Source organism: Helicoverpa zea, chromosome 6, assembly GCF_022581195.2.
Source record: "Helicoverpa zea isolate HzStark_Cry1AcR chromosome 6, ilHelZeax1.1, whole genome shotgun sequence".
In the NCBI taxonomy this organism is placed as follows: domain Eukaryota; kingdom Metazoa; phylum Arthropoda; class Insecta; order Lepidoptera; family Noctuidae; genus Helicoverpa; species Helicoverpa zea.
Genome location: NC_061457.1, coordinates 1,400,375 through 1,420,209, shown reverse-complemented (window position 1 = coordinate 1,420,209; position 19,835 = coordinate 1,400,375). Strand labels below are relative to the sequence as shown.

Below are 19,835 nucleotides of genomic sequence, written 5' to 3'. Positions count from 1 at the left end.
TCCAAATGAAATAAAATCATGTATCATCTAACGGGCTTGTAAATAAAACACGTGGTTACAAACTAAATTTTATTATCGCGTATATCGGTGCAGTTGTTGTTCTTGGAGATGATGAGGCGGTCGGGGTCGAGGCGCAGCTCCTGCATGATGGCGTAGATCTGCGCGCGCACCGGCGCCTCGATCTCACGCCGCCGACCCAGCACCCAGATGTGATCTGTACAACGGTGATGTGTGAACAATGCTGATTATTTTGAAGTAAAACTAGGCTGCATGAAGGCTTGTGTTTCCTATTGAGCATTTCCAACACGTGTCCAGCGCCCTCTATCCCCAGCGTTCAGGGAAACACTCTTAGTGATTTATATCCATAGAGGCATGGACCATAGGTGCCTGATAATAAATAGGTATATCGAAAATAAGGAACAAATAATAAAATAATTGTAGGTACGACTATTGCACTTTGTGACGAATGTTAAGTCACATCGTGGGCATGACCTAGCATCTTTATCTTGCCAAAGATTGTCAGGACATGCGTATCGTAGGCTATCTTCATTATTTTCAGGTAAGAACTCACTCATAGTATAAAGTTCATAGAACACGTGCGTGCCTTAATCCTTTTGTTAGATGTTAAATCATGTTCTAAAGTTCACACAACATCTGTGTACCTACTGACTTACACCCAGTAATATCTTCTTAGTCACAACGCAGAAGAGATGCTAAAGGAAAGAAGCACGTTTGCCTAGTAGGTACCTATGACTGTGATTACATGCGACTTGAAGACAGCCTAGGTTTGTACAGACAGCAAAAAAGCTTTGGCTTTTGTAAGTAAAACTACTAAGCAAAATATTTTTTCATCTCACCATCTCGGAAAGAGCAGTTTTACCTTTTGATATCTGAGCGCAAAAGCCGTTTTTGTCCTCTAGAGCGGCAAAGTGATTTGAATTTAGAACATCGTGTGCTACACTCCATTTGTGACAATCTTGATAAGACTTTTCAAACAAATAGGATTAAAGAAATAAAATATCGCTTAAAATAATTATTCCATTAATTAAGTAATTTTTATTATTGTTTTTACATAGATTTTTAACCTCCTTTCATTTTTATGGTACGTACGCAAAGTTCAAAGGATGAATGTGCGGGCGACTGTTTACACGCGCGCGGGCAGTCAGTCGACGTCATAGATATAATATTACTAAACAAGATTGCGCACGCTCAAAATATATATTTACGAAAATGAACTCTATTCTAACGCTATAAGGTACTAAATTGGTTGCATAATACACAGAGGCAAATCCGAGCCGAGAGGGATAGTTCGAACGGAGGCTGTTTGTCTCTTTCTAACACCTTGCCAGCATAAAAAATGTTGTGATCAAAAGTTTTGTCTTCCCAAAAACAATTGAATCACTTATATTTTTATCTTATTTTAACAATTGTAAGTCAACAAATTAATAACAATCGCATTAATTTATTCGTATTTATTATTAAAACATAAACAACATAAATTTTTATTTTGCTTTTTTTTATTTTCTAGCGGTAACCCTGAACATTCTTGGCGCATAATCAGCATTTAAAATGTTGTTTATATTTTTTTGTATTAAATCAATTTAAACTATTAAAATGGTGAAAAAGTGTTGCGTTTCTACTTGCAAAAGTGAATCCTATGGTGGTTGCAATATATCGTTCCACAGGTTAGCTAATAATAACATTTTCGTAAACCAAACAACTAGGGTTCCCATGAATTCTTGTAACGAGTCAAAATATGGGTGATGGATTTTAAAACTGTTGTACTATTGTTATAGCTTCCCAAAAAATGAAGAAAGGCGAAATAAATGGCTCAGCAGTCTATATATGAAGTAGAAATACAAAAAAAAACAGTCTTCACATCGAATCTTCCTGCTTTTATACTGCTAATTTCCGCTAATTATTAAAAGCCTTTATTAGTATCTTAAGGTCACAAACTGCTTAAGTTAAAACTTCAATACTAATCTGTATTTAATAATCTTAGCAAATTCGGATTTGTCTCACATAGCTTAATCTCATAGTCACCCTATTAGAAAGGGACAGACAGCCTCCGTACTAACTGTTTCACTCGGCTCGTTTTTTGGGTTTATATGCGCAGTCCTGTTTACTAATATTATGTCTATGGTCGACGTTAACCATTCCGCCATGTTGTAATCTCCGATCGTAGCGACTTTCTTAGAACGTTTAATCGTCACGAAAGCGCAGGAGAGACTGACTGACTGCACATTCATCCTTTGAACTTTGCCAAAAAACCGACACTCGCCCGATTCGTGGCATTCACGGGCACGGGCGCGTTCACGGGCTCGGGCGTACCGTTTACACGCTCGTGAACGTGACTGTGCCCGTTGAATGTCGATTTGAACGCGCGCGTGTGAACGTACCATAAAAATGAAAGGAGGTTAAAAATCTATGTAAAAAAAATTACTTAATTAATGGAATAATTATTTTAAGCGATATTTTATTTCTTTAATCCTATTTGTTTGAAAAGTCTTATCAAGATTGTCACAAATGGAGTGTAGCACACGATGTTCTAAATTCAAATCACTTTGCCGCTCTAGAGGATAAAAACGGCTTTTGCGCTCAGATATCAAAGGGTAAAACTACTCTTTCCGAGATGGTGGGATGAAAATAACTAATGTCTCATTCAACGGGACGGTATGGCAAAAGATACCTAGGATTTTTTTCCAATCGGTTTTTCTTCATAAGTCATTCAAAATTATGAATTGTTACCGTCGTTTAAAAAAAAAGAGACTCACAGAGAGACATTAAAACCAAAATTCGGGCACCAGCTAATCAACTTACCTGAATGTGCGATACTGACGCTGGTACATGACCACACAATCGCGAACTGGTCGTAGTCCGTGAACAGTATGTTGTAGACGCCGGCGCCGGGCAGCAAGCGTCCGATGATGTACGGCACGCGGTTGTTCAGCTTGTACCGGAATATCGACGACGTGTTGTGGCTCGGGATGCCGATGCCGTGGTGAGTTGACGGACTGTTGGTCCTGGAGCAATAGACATGAAGCTTGTAACCTACATACAGTCTTTTATGTGAACTGCCTCTGTATAAACTGGAAGCTCACTTCGACAAAGTTAGTTAAAGGCTAAGGCTATGCTGTAGGTATGACATGACAAGGAACTGTCGTCAGTTCATTAGTGATCCCACTAAGTTATGGTTCTGAGTTCAACAAGGAGTCCAAGGAGTCCAGGAAGGGACCTCTTCCTGTTTAACTGAACACATTAAGTAGAATGACTTCGATTCTTTTTTCTGGCCTTCGCTAATGGCATCATAAGAAAATAATAAGTAATTTATAAATGGTGGCACCATTTGTTAACAGTATTGATAGTGATGAGCAGGTATCCCCTGTCGTTGAGCGCTATGTCGAGCTCGGTGCAGCTCGCCGTGATCTCCACCAGGTAGAAGGATCGCTCCACTTCGTACCAGGTGCCGGTCATCTGAAACATTCACCAACTTTTATTTGGACAAATTCTTAAAGACTGATGCCCATTTTCACCAACAATCTCTTAATCTAAGTGCAACTTAGAATAAGGGCTCTCCCAATTTTGACATAAATGACTATGGATAAGGGATACCTAAACTTTGGTGAAAACGAAATTCTTATTAAGTGTTCCGTAAATGCTCTTAGGGGATCCCTTAATTTAGGTATTTGTTGGTGAAAATGGGCATGAGACTGAAAAAAGGCCTAATAGGTGTGTATCAAAAATGTTTTCCATTTGGCTGACGCATTGATAAGCCCTCTCGTTCTGCTGTAGAGGTTTTGACTGGGTTACAAAGGCTACGTACAAAAACAATCTTTGCTGCTTATTTCCTCTAATTCGAAAAATATGGAGAATCAATTCGGATATGGCTAGCTAGGTAGGTAGGTATGTATATGGCCGTAACATTAGCTGCGATTTTAGGTATTATCTCTTGTCTTGGCATTGTGTACAGTCGCAGATTACGTGCATTTCCGTTACCACCGATATCGAGTTCTTACTTTTTTTTTTCCCAAGAAGTGATATATTGTGTAAACTTACAACTCAAAGTCTAAACATCCCGTCAACCACCTCAGGGTCAGGTTGCTAGCTATGCGAATATGTAATATTAAATTCCGATTCCATAGTTAACTTGTTTTCATAGCCAGCATTGTCTAACACAATGAACATGAAAGTTAGAAACTGCGTTCAAACCACGTCATGAGTATGCCTCGTCCTCAGTCATGTCTCAAGGCATTGAAATTTTTAATCGATTGAAATCTTGATGTACAAAGATTTTTTTTAAGTTTGAACATGGGATAGGTTTGAAGAAGTGATGAAAGGATAATGATGGATAGGACGGCCAACAGAGAAGGACTGAAACGTTAAACGTGTTGCTCTGATTCGATTATTTATTGATTCGGGAACGGGGCAAGAAGTGTGAGTTTCAGAAAGACAAGGTTTGTCTACTCTACACAGAGTTTCGATTTTTAAAATGAGATGTGTATAACTGATTCGCGCTCTAGTTTTGATCAAGAAAACATGACCTAGTCCTATTTCGAACCAAAAGTTGCTGTTATCGTAATAAATAAACAAAATTGTTCAAAACATAATGTTTTTATATAAAATTAGTTGCGCTAGATAATCTTATTGACGGGTTAAATGATCCCGATAATGTCTAATTTAATTTATTGTAGGAAGTCGTAAGAAAACTAATCAGATAGTCAAAACAACTAGTCGTTCGATAATTATAAAAAGTTCGTCGACCAATGATTTCTTTGAATATTCATTTATTCAGGCAGGTTCGGTTGGTGAGATAAATTTTTGTGGAAAACACACCATTTTCCCAAAAATATATTTGGTATGCCAATATAAATCGTAAGTTTCCCGGGAAAATATTTGCGACAGTGGGTGGTGAAAAGGTTATCGCATATGATTAAATCAAATATCCAGACTGTTTTCCTTATGAGACTTAGGTAGATACAGACTGAGTTTAGGCATTATTCTTAAGCACTGAATTAAACGGTTGTTTTTCAGCATTCATTCAGCACTTGGTTGTAACAACACATTACTCAACTTCCTGGATTGTAGCCAAATTAAATATTACTTATGTATTATGTATTAAGTTTTTGGGTGTTTGTGAGTAAGTTTTGTAACGGGAATGTTGTACGCCCATAGTTCTAGTCGCTTCCTTCCGATTTAGCTAGTTACTGCATGCATTATGTTAACGTATGCATAGGTGTGTGGTGACCGCTTGACATTCGGACTTAAGCAGGGCGCAAGGTGACTGTTCACGATGTTCAACATTGGAATATGTAGACGGAGCGTCTACGTCTTGCTAAACAACTTATAAATAGGTTCTAATCCTGCTTGTTCCTGAATATGACCATAGAGCGCAGAGTAACGTAACGGTAGTTTTGGCGGTAGAAGCGCGATTAAGGTGTACATATCCAAACAGTCTATGAGCACAAGACTCCCTTCGATAAGTGTTGTCAGAAAACATTTTTGTTGTTCGTTTCAGTAAAACAAGAAAGTTACGTTCCAAGATTTCCGATATCAAGTTCGCTATTTATTACCTAATAAGCAGCACTATATGTAACAAAAAACAAAAAGACCATAATCGAACTGATTTTCGATAACAAAGGCACATTTTAGCTGAAAACCTGTAACGTAACTCACCCGCTGTATATCGAAGTTGGGTAGAGGTGGGTAGACGGGGCACTTGCCGAGCCCCGTGCTGATCACCGCTTTGATGATGGTGCAGAACAGTACACAGTATATCCTGAAGCCGGTCACTCCCGCGGCCCCCATCGCACGAGCACTGCAGTCGAACGTTCAGCGCAGCACACTTGTTATGTAAACACTACACATTATTTGTACAACACGAGATTGGTTGCCGCCGCGCTCGCCACTGCACGGAATACAATCGACGCCTGCGATCGTTATTCATCAACTTAGAAGCCGCCTCACACGTCACGACACGACCACGCGACGACGTCACTGATAACAGATAGTAATCGAACCTACTTGCCAAGTTGCCGCAAGTAGGATGATCAGTTAGCCACGGTCAGGTAAGCTGGCTAAACATTTAGCAACAAAGTTATGAAGCGTGGCCAATATGTTGCATGTGCTTAAATAACTTTAATAATCGTAAACACTAGGAATGTTGGAACTTTCACAAAATCCTGCTCTTACTGCAACTATGAAATCGATTTTTGATTCGGGTTTATTTCGTTAATTTTGAATGTGAACATGAAATTGTATTTTAATAAATACTGTGTCACTGTTCCACTTCCACATGTATGATTTTGAAAGGTTATATAATAGCTTTTCACTCTCGCTATTACACAGTAAAAATAACTATTTGTCTGAAGACAGACTGATAGTAAAAGTTGTTCGACGCTCATTATAAAGACTTGAACCATAATTAATTAATCACATAATTAAACACTTGTAAACAGATTCGCTTTTAACCCATACGACACATGAATCACATTTTAATTTATCCTGTAACTATATAATTAGTTGCAGCAATAGGTGCATCGCTTTTAGGCGCCACCTAGATGAACAATCAAATTGCGCAATACTATAATAAAAATATATTACAAAAAAAAGTCACCAAAAATCATTGGGCAATCTTCAATATTTATCGTTCCATAAATTTGCACAATTTGTAATATTACGCAATTTCATAAAATATAAAGGCCCCTTAATTGAACTCCTACCACAGGGTAACAACATACCAACTAGATATGTAAGTGAAATATTTCAATTCAGAGAGTTGTAAGTATTCGGGAGTTCCTTAATGTGTCTGAGAGAGACCGAAAACCGACAAAAAATTTAAATGAACAAACATTTAGTGGCGACACGGGTCAAACGAAGAAACAATTAAATATTTATATCGAATAAGTTGTACCATACATATTCAAATAGGTGATGAACACAAACACGACTTTCAAACAGCTCTTATATTGTTCTTACAATAACGTTACATACTTACTACGTGATATTTACAAGTTATTGTTTTCCAAGGAATCATACAATATCACTTTTCTTATAAATAAGACAAAACAAAATATACTAGTATGTTTATAAGTAAATTGATTAATAAATACTCAACAACACATTTAGCTTTTGCAAAATATTTACACTGGACTTTGATTCTGTAAGTAAGATTACATAAAAATGAATTGCTTTATAAGTAAGGTTCTATTACAAAATAGAACTATTTTTTTTGAAAAAATAAAACATTTTCACGTAAAGGGTGCTTAAAGAAATCACAACATATTATCCTTACTTACATTAGCTCCTTATTTAAAAATACATCAACTATTGATACATATACACAAACCTATACACAAATAAACAAATTCAAATTTATTTAAAATGTCAACAGCCAATTGCATTCAAAGTTGAGGCAGTTTTTAGAATAGATATTAGGTAAATATTGTTAGTCGTAGTAGTATTATAACAAAGAAAAAATGTAAGGGCTATTCTCTGACTTGCGCATTTTTCAGCACGTATGCTAGAATATGGGCACAGAAAAACCCAACAAGCGTATACTTGCATATACTCGAAACCAATGATGTCTCGCGCACATACGCTCGTCTTATAAGAGATTTGGAATATAAGTGAGTAGCATCCTGGTCTGAAACTGTGCTAAGTGCCACACTCACCTACACACATTAAATGCAACTGGCTGCACCACCAAAACCAGGATTCTTCAAGGAAACTTCAAGACAATTCGCCTACTTCTAGCATCAAAATATCACGCATATAATGGAATACTACCATTTAATATTAAGGGCTATATCTGACTTGTCAATTGCGTGGTAGGCAGTATGTAGCACCGCCCTCGCCTTATCAGAATCCCTGCCGTCAAGCCAGTCGGCATACAGCCGCCGAACCAGGCGGTTGTCTGCCGGCGTCGCGAGGGGGAGGGTAGAGTACATCGCTTCTAACTGCGCGACGAGCTCACGTCCACTCTCGCCGGTGACGGGGCGAACTTGCGCGCCGCCGTTTAGGCATCCTGTAATAATGAGAATCTGATTTGTATATCATTCATATAATAAAGAAAAAATGTTATGGTTTGTTTCAATGCTTACTTTTATTTAAAACCATTAAACTTCCTTACAGTTATCTCAAAATATTGTCACGAGCATAACGGATATTTTTTAAATAGAATAATGTAAGGAATTAAGAAAACGTGCATTTTGTTACTTTATGCCTCGTCGTTTCAGAATGGCCTCAATGAGTGGCAATATAACATGTATTTTTTCTTAAACTTCCTAGTCTATATAATATTGCTATGTCTATCAAGTTACCCTATTTTATGTTTCTTAAATTGACCAATGACCTCACTGGAATCATAAGTGCCTTAAAACTGCATGATAAGAGTAAAATAATACCTGAAGGGCAGGCCATGACTTCGACGTAGTGGTAGGGCGACTTGCCGCGCTTGAGCTTCTGCACCAAGTTCTGTATGTTGCGGAAGCCATTAGCCACCGCGAACCGCAGCACCTCCTTACCGTCCTTCTCGAGCGTCACCTCGCGGAAGTCAGGGTTCCTGTACATGGACATAATATTTTATTTACCCATATAAATTACTATGATCAAATATTGAAACTATATGGATGACAGTGAGAGTTCTATATGGAACTTTCCTAAAGAAAATTGATATTTCTCATTTCTATATCTTCTTCTAGGATTTGTCTGAAATCTTCTTAGAAAATGTTGACCTGACAATTTCAGCCTAGATTATTCAACAAATCTAGATTAAAAAAAGATAGATAGAAAAAAAATCTAGATTATTTGTAATTAAAAACTGATTACACTTATTTATAGCCGGAAGTACTACCATCAAGTCATTAGCACACTAGTCAAAAAGGTGGAGTGCCAGGGTCTCCAATATCTGGGTCGTAACATAGTTACCTAAGCAGTAGACCCGAGCAAAGGTAAGCTACTTTACTTCTGTGTAAACAATGCGCAAGCGTCCATTGAGAAATCTGAAGTGTTCACAATGGCGAGCTCGGGGGGTCATGTGAGGTAGATGTCTGACAATGTTGTTACTCAATGAACGTTGTCGCCTGCTTTGTAAAAAAAACAATCCAAGAATTCATAATTAATTTTGTAAGTCTATAAACTTCTACAATTTTGGAAAAGAGGCAAGAATGCTTTACCCCTGCAGTGGTAGTGACAGCAAAACAATAAGAAGGTCTTAAATGCTAATATACAAAACTGCCCTCTCTACTTTCCAAAAAACATTATCAACTAAGACAATATAATACATAGGTCAACTAAAGCATGATATAAAAATAGAATAAAATCTCATCTCTTAAAAACTAACTCAGATTAACAAACCTTAAATTCCTATAAACAAGCTTGGCATCAGTCTCCCCGAATAGCTGTTGGGCGGCATACAGGAACACATGGTCGGCATACCCGCCCGACCCCGTGCCAATGTGCCGCCGTACCGCGGGGGGCGCGTCACCCTGTCCCCACGGCCAGTCCAACTCGACACCCGTGACGTCATTCAGGACCTTGCCGCTTAGGTCTAGCATTTGTTCCAGTTCGACTAGAAGAGATTTGAAGCTATTAAGGAAATTGTTGAAGAGCTTATGACTAAAGAAAATGATATCTATCGAGTACCTGCGCTTACTGCAGTAGATATAAAGCCAATTTATGATAGTGCATGTTCCATCGCTTCTTTGGCTAGGCTGATCATTATGACAATAACACGACGCCGACGCTTCGTGTTATGTTTTTAGTTTTAAGTTATTTACTTATATATTAGTGTATGATTTAATGTTATCATATTTAAGTTTTGTATTTTCTATGGGCCTTAGAAGCCTGATACAAATAAATAAAAAAATAATACGGATTTGGAAACACACTTATCAAACAAGTTTCATTCACAGGCTCGGTTACTAACGAGAAAGATACGCAACATAACAACAAAAACATTCCTGCATTAAATAAACAATACGTCATTATACTTAGTAATTGTTTATACATACTTGCAGTAATAACACAGTCAACATCGTGACAGTTCTGCATCTCTGAATAGAAGTCTTCTCGCGACGCTTCTAACTTCTTGTCGTAACACGGCATGAAGGTCACATGGTACACCTCCGCGGGAGTCACCTCCTTGCACTTGGAGAGGTATTGTTTGACCAGAGAACCCATGACCTGTTGTGGGGATTTGCTGGTGGAAATGTATGGGAGGATGTAGTTGCCATGAGTCTTCTCTGCATAGCATACCCAACCTGTTGACAATTAATGTGACTATGTGTGAAGATTTAGGCTAGTAACGTTTTTATTCAGCGTGGCAAGTAGAAGAAATGGTTAAAGCAAATGGTATCCAGTTGCAATTATAAAACTTAACACAAATGGTTGCAAGGTATTACATTGAAGTAATTGTCCAAAAAAATAAATTATTGCCCTCTAATTAATTTTATTCTGAAGTAGTAAGTACATAGAGCAGAAAATCTCAGTAAAAGAAGTTTAAGGGTATAAAAGTTATTTTGTACTTTTCCCAATGTGATTAAACTGTGTAACTTTGTTCTCTTTACCTGGACAAGAGCTAGCCAGCATAGGCAGGTTCTTAGCAGTGGGGTCTGTCTGCTGGTTCTGGTAGCGCTGCAGGAACTCCTGCTGGGCCTCCAGCAGAGCAAGGTCTTCAGCTATTGTCATATCCAGCACCAAGTCTGCGCCCAAGCTCTTGAAGTAGCCTGGACAAGTTTACATGAGGATTATGTAAGCGATACAAAGATTAGGTACATTTAAATAATTCAAATTAAAATATATAAAATAATAATAATTTTTCAATAATAATTTGTAATTTAATCATTCCTGAATCAAACTTAAAAAGACTGCAGATTATGATTTGTGTACCACATTGACCACATATAAACACAAGTATCAGGTAACACATCAGAAATACATATAATGTTTTTTCTATATTAATAAGAGGGGGACCAATCTCTAATTAAACCATCATGCTATTAATATGCATAAACATAAAATAAAATAAAATGTTGTTAGATATAAAATACAAAGGCACCTGCTAACTTGTGAGTGGCTTCCTCAGGGGACAGCTTATACCGAGCTGCAATTGATAGTGTCGGCTGTGGTGACAGAGATATCACTATCAGGCTCACATCCTTGGTTTCTCCCTTATTGTCTGTATATTTTCTCTCTGAGAATACTCTGGAAACAAAACAAAATATATGTTCAAAAAACAGATTTTTTCTCTTAAATATTTTTTTTGAGAACAGGCATCCTGAAGTTCATAGAATTTGGTTTAAATCATCATCATCATCATCATCATCGCGATATGAATAATGTTTAAATATTTTATGGTAATTCACACAAATACTTAACTACACTTGATCACCTTAATGATACCTCTAAAGTAAAATGTAGTCTTATGAATGTCTAAGTCATTGCTATGCTCACCTCAACAGTTCCTCCTGGCTCTGCTTGGTGACCAGCACACTTTCAGCAGACGTGATACATCCGCTGCAAGCCAGGCAGTCTGCCAAAGTGATCTCAACCTTCTTAAGCTTCTCTTCCCTTCCGCTGGACACATCAAAGTACCCATCTTCTCCTATCTTTATCTTTGCACCAGTTTTGGTTTTTGATTTCTCGACCTTTACAGGTTTTATACACTCCTGTTGGTAGTGAAATAGTTAATGACTTTGATTGTAGAAAAGAAAATTTACTTTTGTATACTTATAACTTGAAAACTGCAGGCTTAAATGGTTTATGTTGATTATAGTAATGGTCTGGTCTACATGCATAGCGATATGTATGATTTCTTTGCGCATACTAGCGGCAGGAACAGGATATGGCATTAAAATTTTAATAACTCATGTTTGTTGATACGTAAATGTATAGGTTATGTTTTGATACTCACTTGCGAAGGTGTTATGAAATCGTCAAGGTCAGTCAACTGTAACGCACCACTAAAGCGAGAAGCCATTATATTAAGTGATATTGGTTGGACTGCAATAAAATGGTTAAAAATATGTAAGTTTTACAGGAAATGTGTACTTCCGCAGAACACAAATACAAACAGCTGATTTTGACATTGACATTATTGACAATAAACACGAGCAGATTTTAATGTTATAAACATATTAATTTTAGTTCTACCATAACTGTCGGGTTTGGTAGAAACGCATCTTAGAAGGAACAGCATTTCCACATCCAGGGTTCGACCACGAACAACTGACGACTGGAGGAAAGCTTCATTATAGTAGCAGTAGTATTCATCGGGCAGACTAAATTTAAGTTTTAATTACCAAGGTCGTCAGCGCTCGCAAAAAGATTTTCCACATCTTACGATCTTGAACTCAGAAGTTCCATTTCCATGTCCTTTGAAGACAATATTTTACGTACGAGTTTACCCTTTTGATATGGGTATTGAAGACCTGAGCATACTAGATATATGAAATGAGAACATAAGCCAACTAAGGAGAGTTATTTAATGCCTTAATAACGAAAGTGATTTAATTTCTCATATAGAAAACTTACATGGTAAAACGGCTGAAGCGATTGAAAGGAAATTTTGGTAGAGAGCATAGGAGTCGTTTAAAGCCCACGGGTGCAAAAACGAAGAACCTAGTTTCCTTGAGACGCAGTTAAAACCACAACCATGTCTTTAAAATAACAATTCTCTGTCTGTCTAGATAACAGAATAACTCAGAAATGTGAATGAAATAAACTCAGCGTAGCTATTACGATATTTTGAGTGTTTTAATATGATAGATATCAAAATTACATTGATTTATTTAGGTACTAATTGAAACGTATTGAAAGGAAGGTATGGGGACTTCCTCCAGTTATGAATTCGGTTATTCGGTATATCCTGTAGATAGGAACTTATATTTATTCTATTAGACTCGCTATAGTTATTGTAGACTATGTATAAGGAAATTGGTTTAGTTATCATTATAATGATGTCATTAATAATGACTCATTATAATCAAAGGCTGCAGATAGATAAATGCCAACCAAGTTAAAATTATAGTCAGAGGCTCCCACGCGCAACCTTGTATGTCAGGCTCATTATTTTACTACTATTAGTAGTTTAGTGACCACCGACACTGGCTGGCTACGCAGATCGGTGCCACAGTGCATTGCGCTGAGAAAAATCAATCAGAATCTTCCCGCCTCCGTCGGTTTCCAAGGCAACGGGTAAACAGTGGGGAGACGTTGCATTGCACGGTCACGGAGAGACGTGTCGTATTTCGACAATATTGTTTAGTGTCGTGTCTGTATCAAGTTTAATTGAACATTTGTGAATTTTATGGACAATGGCAGAGGAGGCTGCGGCTCCAGGAGCTGCGCCTGAGAAAGTGATACACACCTATCCTCTTATAAGGGTAATATTTATTAATTTCTAACGAGAGCTGCTTTTATATTCAGTATTATAATTCAATGGCAAATAAATTGCTTCCTACGTATTTAGTACATAGCGCTAGTAAAAAATGGTGATAATTAGGATAAAGGACTGAAATGTATCTAAGGGTAAAGAAACATTAGATTAGAATACAATGGCCCAGTTTCTAAATGTTTGTATTTTGAAAACGTGTGGTGGGTTCGATTGAACTGTGCTTGTATTTCTAAATGAATAATTTAAAAATTAATTGTATTCAAACCGACCTTGACATAGGTAGAAAGGTAGGTACTAAATATGCAGTTTTACGCGGCGACACATTTTAGAAACGGGGATAAACTGGGATGAAGCAGGCAGATCTTATAGTTAAGTATGTACCTATATTGTTTATTTACGCTTTGTTATGACCCGCAAATTCTAGTAGACACCTATGTCTGTGAAAAGCATTTTCTGCCTCGTAATGATAAACTGGATGTAATCTATCTCTTAGGAGCTCACCGGCTCACGATATCGTCTTGGGTACTAAAAATTGGAACATCTACCTTTCTGCAATTTGCTGGCGATGCGAAAACGCCTAGCAGCATACCTACGGTATATTAAACGAATACCTATTTAATTCTTAACAAAACGTATTCATAACTACCTACGATCAAATAATGGGGGCGACGCTTTTGCTACCAGTACCTATCTGACGCAATTAATAAGGGTTTGGTGTTATAATAATTTAGGTCCGTGTACTTAGGGGTTCTACGGCCATTAAAAATACGCAAATGACCTTAACAAAATATTATTTGTTTGGCTTTGAGACACATAATACATATTTTGTATTCTGCCTATTGATAAAACAGGCGTTGATATTAAATTTCGGCGGCTTCGAGGCCTGAGAGTGGCACGACTTGGCTCGCTGCAACGCATCACTCGACCGGAACACTTGCGATAGAGTTACATACACGTCCAATGATCTCTCAAAACGAAGAACAAAAAACCCAGTTTTCACTACTGGCATAGATTGCTAACTAATTCCATTAGCAGCCTTATCTTGCCCTACTCTTTTGAATCTATAAGATTATCAGAATCCAGTGTGCCAAATGAGACTTTGCTGTAGCTCGCTCTTTATCTCTGATCATATGTATAGGTAATCTAATGCTAAGCAGACACTAAAAGCTGAGTCACTGAGTTTTGACATAAAGGAAAGATCCATCTACTTTTGTTAAAGTTTCCCCAAAATCTATTTGTAGAACTAATTCTATAACTTTGCCGTAATCGTCTACTTTCATCTCCACGAACTTTGTTTTGCAAAGCATCATTGGTTAAATTTCTCTCGTCCAAATATCGTCGTAATTTACCGGGTGGCGGTAAGTAAACACATTTGTTTGGCCGCCGACAGCTCCCGAGAGCGGATCGGATCGCGATGTTTCATCTGTTTGTTTTGGCAGGTGGACCCATCTCTATTCTCAATACGTGTGTTTGGATAATCGGTTATGGTCAAGTCAAACAATTACCTACCTACATGAGGCACTTTTCGTAATAAATAAGAATACTTTTTGGAAATCGTAAGGTTTCTATTCTTCTAGGCAACTCGAGAGTGAAAGTACAAAGTCTTGATGGAAAATGTCACAACGGAGATCGTAACACTTCACATTACAGCTACCCAATTTGTCCACAGCACTCGGATATGTCAGAGGAGATGCGAGTGGAAGCTATGGAGTTATCCGTCACCGCGTGCGAGAAGTTCTCACACAACAACGAGTTGGCCGCCCGTATGGTCAAGGAGTCTATGGACAAGAAGTTTGGACCCTCCTTCCACGTGGTCGTAGGAGAAAGCTATGGCTTCGAAGTCACCTATGAGTGCACCAATATGTGCTACATGTACTTTGGAGGAAACCAGGCTATCTGCATATGGAAGTGCTCTTGAAACGCATTTATTTTAGTTAGCTCTACCAAATAATATACCGAAGAGATCTTATCTAATTTTAATTACTTTATGGATGTGAAATAGTTTATGTTATTTAATAAAACAATCAATTATTGAATAGCAATTACTTATTAATAGGATTACGGAAACGGTTCCAATTTACATTTACCTATGTATTGTAAAAAATGTATGTATCTAATGCCATTATGTGTCTTTAACTTAAAAGTCTGCATCCTGTTGGTGCATAGAAAACGTCTTGTCTTAGAAACTAACGAGCACGTAAAATCGGTTTACGCTAGGCAAGTACTTATACATAACATTTCTTTCCATGTTCAAAATGTTCAGAAATTGAAAACACTTTAAAATAAAACAAAGGCGCTGACGTCGCTATGTCGCGTTTCATATGTAAAACAGTTCGCACGCGAGCGAAGTTTTTATTTTATAAACATTTCCAAGAAATAATTTACATAAACGTGGAAATCGTTTAGTAGCCGGGTTATAGGGCCTTTTTACGTTTCATTGCTGTTATGCAAAATAAATTCACTATAGATAAAGTTAGATCTCTTACCAGGGGCCCGATACTTAGGAGAAGTTAATAATGTCAAAATCGAATAGAAATCGAATCGCAATATGATCGCAATAGCAGTTTTAACCATATCGGGCATTCTGCTACTAATAAAAGACCAATCGTATTCGATTGACATTTGATTGGTGTGCGATTGGTCTGCTATTTTGGTGATTTTGGTCTATACGATAGTTTGCTGTACAATCATTTTGCAATCGTAAATCATTTGCAGACAAAATTATTCATTATTGAATGACAGAAAAGGATAAAAACGTTTATTTCAAAGAAAAAATAGCGGAATGCCACATACGCTTCAATCGTAATCGAGTCGGGATTGGATCTCAGTCGAATCGAGTCCAACGTGAATGCGTGACGTGCCGTAAATTAAAGTACGGCATAAAGTGACATAGGTTCAATAAATTGGAGGCATGCGTACCCCTATGCACCCTATGCCACCCCAGGGCACAGACGTGGTAGAGGGCGAGGGTCTTTAAAACCAGACGGACGCACCTACCTATATACATATATCTACGTTTCAAAGTGGGTACATAACTAAATTATAACGAGTTTTCTGTCACTGAGAAACCCTTTCAGAATCGAGAGGAGCCTATGAATACTGCCATTCAAATATGTCTCGTTAATATTTTAAAGACAGTTCAGATTTCTTATTGGTCTAGAAAAAAGTATTAGGTAGGTACCTAATTAACTTGTTATTAATTTCGAAGTTTTACAAGCTCCCTTCTACCACCCACATGATTTGATGGTAATTTTAGTTCAACGATCAATAAATCTGCATGCATTCAACGGCTTAAGTGTTTGTGCAGACAACATAATGAAATATTCTCGGCTGTTGGCCACGCATAGTTCTAACGTTAGGTGGTATTTGTTGAACAAACGGGGTCAATGCGACTTGCAGCGAGAGCCAAAATTACTAAAATAACGCTAGCTTTAAGTCGCATCGCAGGTCATCTACAGACTTATGTCATATAGGTAGGGCTGCCATCCGTCCGGGTCTCCCCGGATTTGTCCTCGTTTGGAGGCCGTCCGGGCGGGGTTTCAAGAAGTGTCCGGGGAAAACCCGGACACTTTTCATGTAAGGAAGCACCACATTGAATTTAAGTATATGTTAAGGGTCAATTCCCACTGAAAGAGCAGCGGCCGGCAGCGGCCGTAATTGCAAGGGATTGAGCGCGAGCGCGGCGGGCCGCGCGGCGCCGCACCGCGCCGCGCTCTTACATTTTCCGTGCTCTTAGGGCCAGGCCACAACAGTGCGTTGCGGCGTCGCATCGCAAAAACAACATTGCACAGCTATGCGATTAATATGATATGCGTCGTTGATTTTTGCGATGCGACGCCGCAACGCACTGTTGTGGCCTGGCCCTTACGGCCGCTGCCGGCCGCTGCTCTTTCAGTGGGAATTGACCCTAATAGTAAATGGATTACAAATTAGGTATTATTTTGTTTAAAAAGAAATCGTACTCGTTCGGAGAAAAAATGCGATTTACGCCAAATGTCCGGGTTTTTTTTAATGTTTGTCCGGGTTTGGCGAAATTCGAGATGGCAGCCCTACATATAGGCATGTTTTAATGATTTTTGTAATCACCTTTTTCATCATTCTTGTCCTATCAACATGGGTAAGTTGAGGTAACTTCAGGGGCCTGGGCCGCGATTCTCCTAATTTTACTTAAGCGTCATACGATTCACGTTCGACTCGATTCGACTGAGATCCGATCCCGACTCGATTACGATTGAAGTGTATGTGGCATTCCGCTATTTTTTCTTTGAAATAAATGTTTTTATCCTTTTCTGTCATTCAATAATGAATCATTTTGTCTGCAAATGATTTACGATTGCAAAATGATTGCACAGCAAACTACCGTATGGACCAAAATCACCAAAATAGCAGACCAATCGCACACCAATCAAATGTCAATCGAATGCGATTGGTCTTTTATTAGTAGCAGAATGCCCGATATGGTTAAAACTGCTATTGCGATTCGATTTCTACTCGATTTTGACATTATTAACTTAGGAGAATCGGGCCCCTGATTCTCCTAATTTTACTTAAGCGACATACGATTAACGTTCGACTGAGATCCAATCCCGACTCGATTACGATTGAAGCGTACGTGGCATTCCGCTATTTTTTTATCCTTTTCTGTCATTCAATAATGAATCATTTTGTCTGCAAATGATTTACGAATGCAAAATGATTGTACAGCAAACTATACCGTATAGACAAAAATCACCAAAATAGCAGACCAATCGCAAACCAATCGAATGTCGTTGGAATACGATTGGTCTTATATTAGTAGCAGAATGCCCGATATGGTTAAAACTGCTATTGCGATCATATTGCGGTTCGATTTCTATTCGATTTTGACATTATTAACTTAGAACAATCGGGCCCCTGGATTCCGTAACTATTCCGACCACATATTGTATATGTGAATGTTTCAGAAAGGTATTTATTTGGTTATGTATTGTTAACAATTTCGAATGAACCATCGACCGTCGCGATACAATTATAAAACGTCAATTTTAATTACCTCTAATAAGTCAAGGGCTCAAAAGGTACCTACTATAGGCACCCACCTTATCTAATAACATTTAATTGAATCGTGTCGAGACATTGTGCTTGTAATAAAATCGACATACAATAAAACGTGTCCAATTGGTTCCAAAACTTTTTTGTTAATTATCTTAGCTACATAAATAACGCCTTGAACGTGTATTTGTAAACACCAACAATCCCATTGTTCACTGAACACCGGTTAATGAGAATAGACCATATTTTTGTCAATTACACATATTTTTTGCTGTAATTACTGTTTAAGACACGCCATTTGAAATGTAACGTACAAAATAAATCGAGGCCATGTTAGCTACCTCGGTACAACGTAATTATGTGTGGTAGGTAATAATTGCATAAAAAACATTATTACGAGCGTGAGAAAATTTTATAATGGAATAAAGTATATTTTTAAAATATTTCTGCTGTTTCATTTTTAAAGTCCTTTTGTCATCACGTCGTTGACGTCGTAATCATTCTGATGAAATGTGAACTCGGTTATTTCTGTACTTATTTCGTGTTCACATTCCTCCAAAATGGAACTTACGCGAAATGGCCCTGTGTGACAGGGCTTTTATTATTTTTTTTATCCCGGAGCGGAAACTAGTAATAGTTCCACGAATAAAGTTGCAGATGAAATTACGGGAAAGAACTTGTTTAAAGGTCTCTAGCTAATTCATAAAACTCGCGAGACATAGCAGCATCACTCCCCGTCCCGTAGGCAAGCCGTATCTTCTATCGAGGTACCTACATATTGAGTAATTTTAATCGTTCGTTCTACAACGAATGCTTTCACTTGTTACTGTGTTGCTAGGAATCTTATCCTGACTTCCTACACTATCGACAGACCCGCCGTAAGCGGGCGTGCAAGGCGTGCACCGCACGCGGGCGGCACGTCCTAGGGGGCGGCAAATCGAGCGACTTATCACGTAGTATTTAAAAAATACTATATCTTTTTACCAATTATTTCATTTCAATATTTCCGATCACAGCAATAGCGCTAAGAATATTACTTACACTGCCGGTTTCAGTTACATCTGTTGATCGTTTTCCAAATTTATTAAAAACGATTTAAGATCAACCATTAGCGTGGCATGGGGGGGAGGGCAGGGGAGGGGGGCAAATGCCCCGGGCGGCACTATTTAGGGGGCGGCAAAATTAAACCATAATAACGTAATAAAAATATTTTTACTAAAAATAGATGAGTAATAAAATTTCAGAAAAATCCGCCCTCGCTTTGGTCGTCTCCTATCAATTTTGACTGGTTCACCCTTTGCATCCCTAAAAAAACTGCGCTCGCGGCTCCATGTCAGACGTCACAATTATTATTGAGGTATTCAACTCCGAATAATCATCTTTCGCGCACGTCCGTTATAGCTTTTTGTTC

At 38.1% G+C, this 19,835-nt stretch overlaps 3 protein-coding genes across 3 annotated transcripts; 1 reads left to right on the top strand and 2 right to left on the bottom strand.

Moving 5' to 3' along the window:
• Positions 1-55: 55 nt before the first annotated feature.
• LOC124631299 (apolipoprotein D-like) lies at positions 56-5,920 on the bottom strand. Its single transcript, XM_047165620.1, has 4 exons — positions 5,674-5,920; positions 3,344-3,474; positions 2,821-3,023; positions 56-214 (listed from the first exon to the last, which is right to left on the bottom strand). The coding sequence occupies exons 1-4, from the start codon at positions 5,803-5,805 to the stop codon at positions 63-65; spliced, it is 618 nt and encodes a 205-aa protein (XP_047021576.1). The 5' UTR covers positions 5,806-5,920; the 3' UTR covers positions 56-62.
• Positions 5,921-6,947: 1,027 nt separating this feature from the next.
• On the bottom strand, positions 6,948-12,088 carry LOC124631298 (probable cytosolic Fe-S cluster assembly factor GL21135). The gene is made up of 8 exons (XM_047165619.1): positions 11,912-12,088; positions 11,452-11,666; positions 11,057-11,202; positions 10,566-10,724; positions 10,011-10,259; positions 9,355-9,568; positions 8,403-8,560; positions 6,948-8,023 (listed from the first exon to the last, which is right to left on the bottom strand). The coding sequence occupies exons 1-8, from the start codon at positions 11,975-11,977 to the stop codon at positions 7,782-7,784; spliced, it is 1,449 nt and encodes a 482-aa protein (XP_047021575.1). The 5' UTR covers positions 11,978-12,088; the 3' UTR covers positions 6,948-7,781.
• Positions 12,089-13,076: 988 nt separating this feature from the next.
• On the top strand, positions 13,077-16,026 carry LOC124631177 (dynein axonemal light chain 4). Its single transcript, XM_047165405.1, has 2 exons — positions 13,077-13,382; positions 15,063-16,026. Exons 1-2 carry the CDS (start codon positions 13,314-13,316, stop codon positions 15,309-15,311), a joined length of 318 nt encoding a protein of 105 aa, XP_047021361.1. The 5' UTR covers positions 13,077-13,313; the 3' UTR covers positions 15,312-16,026.
• The last annotated feature ends 3,809 nt before the right edge of the window (positions 16,027-19,835 follow it).

Coding starts and splice junctions, on each gene's coding strand:
- LOC124631299 (XM_047165620.1), bottom strand. CDS start 5,805: ATGGGGGCCGCGGGAGTGACCGGCTTCAGGATATACTGTGTACTGTTC. Junction 3,024..3,343: donor ATCAATACTGTTAACAAATG/GTGCCACCATTT, acceptor CTATTGCTCCAG/GACCAACAGTCCGTCAACTC. Junction 215..2,820: donor CGTCAGTATCGCACATTCAG/GTAAGTTGATTA, acceptor ACCGTTGTACAG/ATCACATCTGGGTGCTGGGT.
- LOC124631298 (XM_047165619.1), bottom strand. CDS start 11,977: ATGGCTTCTCGCTTTAGTGGTGCGTTACAGTTGACTGACCTTGACGAT. Junction 8,561..9,354: donor CTTGTTTATAGGAATTTAAG/GTTTGTTAATCT, acceptor GTCCATGTACAG/GAACCCTGACTTCCGCGAGG. Junction 8,024..8,402: donor AGTCATGGCCTGCCCTTCAG/GTATTATTTTAC, acceptor TCATTATTACAG/GATGCCTAAACGGCGGCGCG.
- LOC124631177 (XM_047165405.1), top strand. CDS start 13,314: ATGGCAGAGGAGGCTGCGGCTCCAGGAGCTGCGCCTGAGAAAGTGATA. Junction 13,383..15,062: donor ACACCTATCCTCTTATAAGG/GTAATATTTATT, acceptor ATTTGTCCACAG/CACTCGGATATGTCAGAGGA.